At 43.1% G+C, this 2615-nt stretch overlaps 1 protein-coding gene across 1 annotated transcript in view; it reads left to right on the forward strand.

The window, feature by feature from the left end:
* The first annotated feature begins 520 nt into the window (after window positions 1–520).
* frrs1a (ferric-chelate reductase 1a) overlaps window positions 521–2615 on the forward strand; it is an 8962-nt gene continuing 6867 nt past the window's right edge. The window contains exons 1-5 of the mRNA XM_076745016.1: window positions 521–617; window positions 769–911; window positions 1507–1601; window positions 2061–2208; window positions 2333–2452. Coding sequence (XP_076601131.1) covers window positions 521–617; window positions 769–911; window positions 1507–1601; window positions 2061–2208; window positions 2333–2452 — 603 coding nt within the window. The remainder of the gene's footprint in view (window positions 618–768; window positions 912–1506; window positions 1602–2060; window positions 2209–2332; window positions 2453–2615) is intronic.

The raw sequence follows: 2615 nt of genomic DNA on the forward strand, positions 1-2615 counted from the left end.
AACTAAACGCATTGAGTTCCAATGACATGGGGGTATGCCAGCAGAGAGCCTTCAGTGAAAAGATACTAATGCTGCATCATGGGAAGTGTAGGAGGTTTTTATAGCTTGACCTTTACAATCATATTCCAGCCTCTGCTGCATCCAGTTCAACCGTTCTTCTTGTAGTACAAGTGAGTGAGTACAAGTGAGTTCAAACTTTATGCAAGCGCAACACTGAAATGTTGGACTAGATTCATTAGAAAGTGCTGCAAAAGCAGTCTGGACACAGCTTGTCAGATGCAGAGAAACAGTTTGTAGATCAGTCCAGAAATCTTGTGATCATGGTTGAATTTATTCTGTGGAGGAGTGCATGATGTCTTTTTCATTTCAGACTCTGTGGACACCTTGTAGTGGCTAATACTGTATTCTGTAGATGTCTCCTGTGGGCACGAGTTGTCTTTTCTTTCTCTCCATCTTGGTGTGTTACTGGGTGCCAGCAGGCTGCTATGCCAACGGCAAGGTCACCAAAGTCTGTGACAGCATGGAACCCCACCATCGCACCCATGGTCAGACCACTCGCAGCCCCTACCGCCTAGACACCAACACCACCACATTCCGTCCCACAGATCGGATACAAGGTAACTAACCACTGTGAGTCATCAAGATTTGTTGAAAAGTTTAAACCCAACACTGCCAGTATGTGCATATCAACGAAACCCAGCGTAATACAAATGACTGTTTACATTAATATCATTTTCTTTTTTACTTTTTTGAAACACCCTTTCCCAGTTGTCCTATCTGGAACGTCATATTTTGAGGGCTTCCTGCTTCAGGCCAGAGATGCAGCCAATCAGGGTTCAGCAGCTGCGGTCGGCACCTTCACCCTGACCAATCCCATCAGGACACAGCTGCTCACCTGTAACAAGCACCAGGTGACCATACGCACACATGTGCACAAAGACACACATAGTAGTAGTGATAAAGTACTCTGAAGTTTAAAAACAAGAAGTAATTACTATTAAATACAGCCTTGTTCCTGAAAAAGTTGGGATGCTGTGTAAAACACTGAAACCCCATATTTAATTGAAAATAGCACAATGACGACATCAAATGTTGGAACTGAGACTAACAGAGGTGGTGCAGCAGAGAGCTAAACGTGACCCTGTGACAACTTTACTGAAACGTGTTGCTGCATCAAATTCTAAATGAGGATATCATTTTCAAAAAAACTTACATTTATCTATTTCAAATGATTTGTTGTCTTTGTGCTATTTTCAGTTAAATATGTTATATCATCATGTTCTGTTTCTGTTTCCATTTGACACAGAGCTCCAACTCTATTGGAAACAGGGTTGTAGTAAAAAAGTAATTGGACACAAATCCCAGAAAGGCAGCACAGTCCAATAAGATTATTAAACAAAACATAAAATATATGAAAAACAGAATATATGAAATGAACTTAATAAGTGTGTGTGTGTGTGTGTGTGTGTGTGTGTCTGTGTCTGTGTGTCTGTGTATCTGTGTCAGGGCTCAGCAGTGAGTCAGACGAGTGATGCCCGCCTGAAGGAGGTTGTTGTCATCTGGAATGCCCCTCCAGATGCTCCCACACAGGTTCAATTTTTGTAAGTTAATTTCTTTCCAAATGCCAATGTTTACACTGTAACTGGACATGTGGAAAACAGACTACCAGTGGCACAAGTAGAAAAGTCAGCAGACTGACTCAGTAATGGCAGCTGCAAAACACTGGGTGTTATCAGCAGAGTTAGCTAATGTCAGTGTCTGTGCTCTGTGAGACACCAGGGACCCCCCCCTGGACTCTGTGATGTGTTAGGTGGAGGAATGGTGACCATGTACGTCTGTGCTGTCTTTTTCCTCTAGATACAAACTGGATATACAGTATACACTCTTCAGTCGTACAGTCGGTTTGCCGCCGTCGGCTTAAACCAATCACACTTGGGTATATCTTTCACAAAGAAATGTCCTCATGACACTGGGACTGTAAATTCTCGCCTTTACTTTAAATGTTTGCATATTTTTATTTGGACTGTTACAACGTGTGTGTCTCTGGCTGTATTCTCCAGTGTGTCTGTCGTTGCCCACTACAATAAGTTTTGGGTGAAGCTGCCTGGCCCAATCGTCTATCAGCATGGTGTTACCCCGCACCCACCTCAGTCAGACACTACACCTGCTCCAGTGCCAACGACCACACCCTCCACCCTGCCTGGGCCTGTGAGTGTTACGACATTTGGACTAGTGATTGTGACACTGATTCCTCATCTGAACATGCAGTAATCAAGAAATGAGTGTAAAACATTCAATCTTGCGATTCTGCCTCCTCATATTACACCTTTAGTTTAGTTCTGAAGGATGCGGCCAGTCAAAATCCTGCCTGCTGGATCCTCCAGGCTGCGATCCAAAAGAAGATCCTCAGTGCTTCTTCCTGTCCATGAGTACAGAGGGACCAGGCGAAACGGTTTGGCTTTCACTTAGTGGTGCAGTCAATAGAATTAACCGTGCTACATTAACATTTAACACCAATCGGTCCTTATCACATTCAAACTGAGACAGCATGTATTTTCAAGGTAATCTGACATCTTGTAATACTTGTAATAGTGTATACAGTTTCATTCTGCTTT

Source organism: Chaetodon auriga, chromosome 12 (assembly GCF_051107435.1).
Source record: "Chaetodon auriga isolate fChaAug3 chromosome 12, fChaAug3.hap1, whole genome shotgun sequence".
Classification (NCBI taxonomy): domain Eukaryota; kingdom Metazoa; phylum Chordata; class Actinopteri; order Chaetodontiformes; family Chaetodontidae; genus Chaetodon; species Chaetodon auriga.